Raw genomic sequence first — 241 nt, 5'->3', positions numbered from 1 at the left:
CGTTTTCAAACATGTTGCCGGAGTCGGGATGCAGGGTCCAGTAGGAGCCCTTGCCGGGCTTGTCGGGGGAACGGGCCACCTTGACGAAACAGTCATTGAAAGAGAGAGAGTGGCGGATGCTGTTCTGCCAGCGCTGCTGGTTTTGCCGATAGTAGGGGAAAAGGTCCATGATCCACTGGTAGATCTCGCTCAGCGTCAGCATCTTGCTCGGCGCCTGCTGGATGGCCATGGTGATGAGGGA

The 241-nt window shown here is 57.7% G+C and overlaps 1 protein-coding gene across 1 annotated transcript in view; it reads right to left on the bottom strand.

Annotated features, from left to right (window-relative positions):
* LOC103805254 (hepatocyte nuclear factor 3-alpha-like) overlaps nucleotides 1–238 on the bottom strand; it is a gene marked incomplete at its 5' end in the record, with an annotated part of 820 nt that extends 582 nt beyond the window's left edge. Inside the window, one exon of the mRNA XM_009077894.1 lies at nucleotides 1–238. Within this exon, the coding sequence (XP_009076142.1) occupies nucleotides 1–238 (238 nt within the window).
* Nucleotides 239–241: the final 3 nt, after the last annotated feature.

Source organism: Acanthisitta chloris, unplaced genomic scaffold, assembly GCF_000695815.1.
Source record: "Acanthisitta chloris isolate BGI_N310 unplaced genomic scaffold, ASM69581v1 scaffold9957, whole genome shotgun sequence".
Lineage (NCBI taxonomy): Eukaryota > Metazoa > Chordata > Aves > Passeriformes > Acanthisittidae > Acanthisitta > Acanthisitta chloris.
This window is presented reverse-complemented; position numbering and strand designations above follow the sequence as displayed.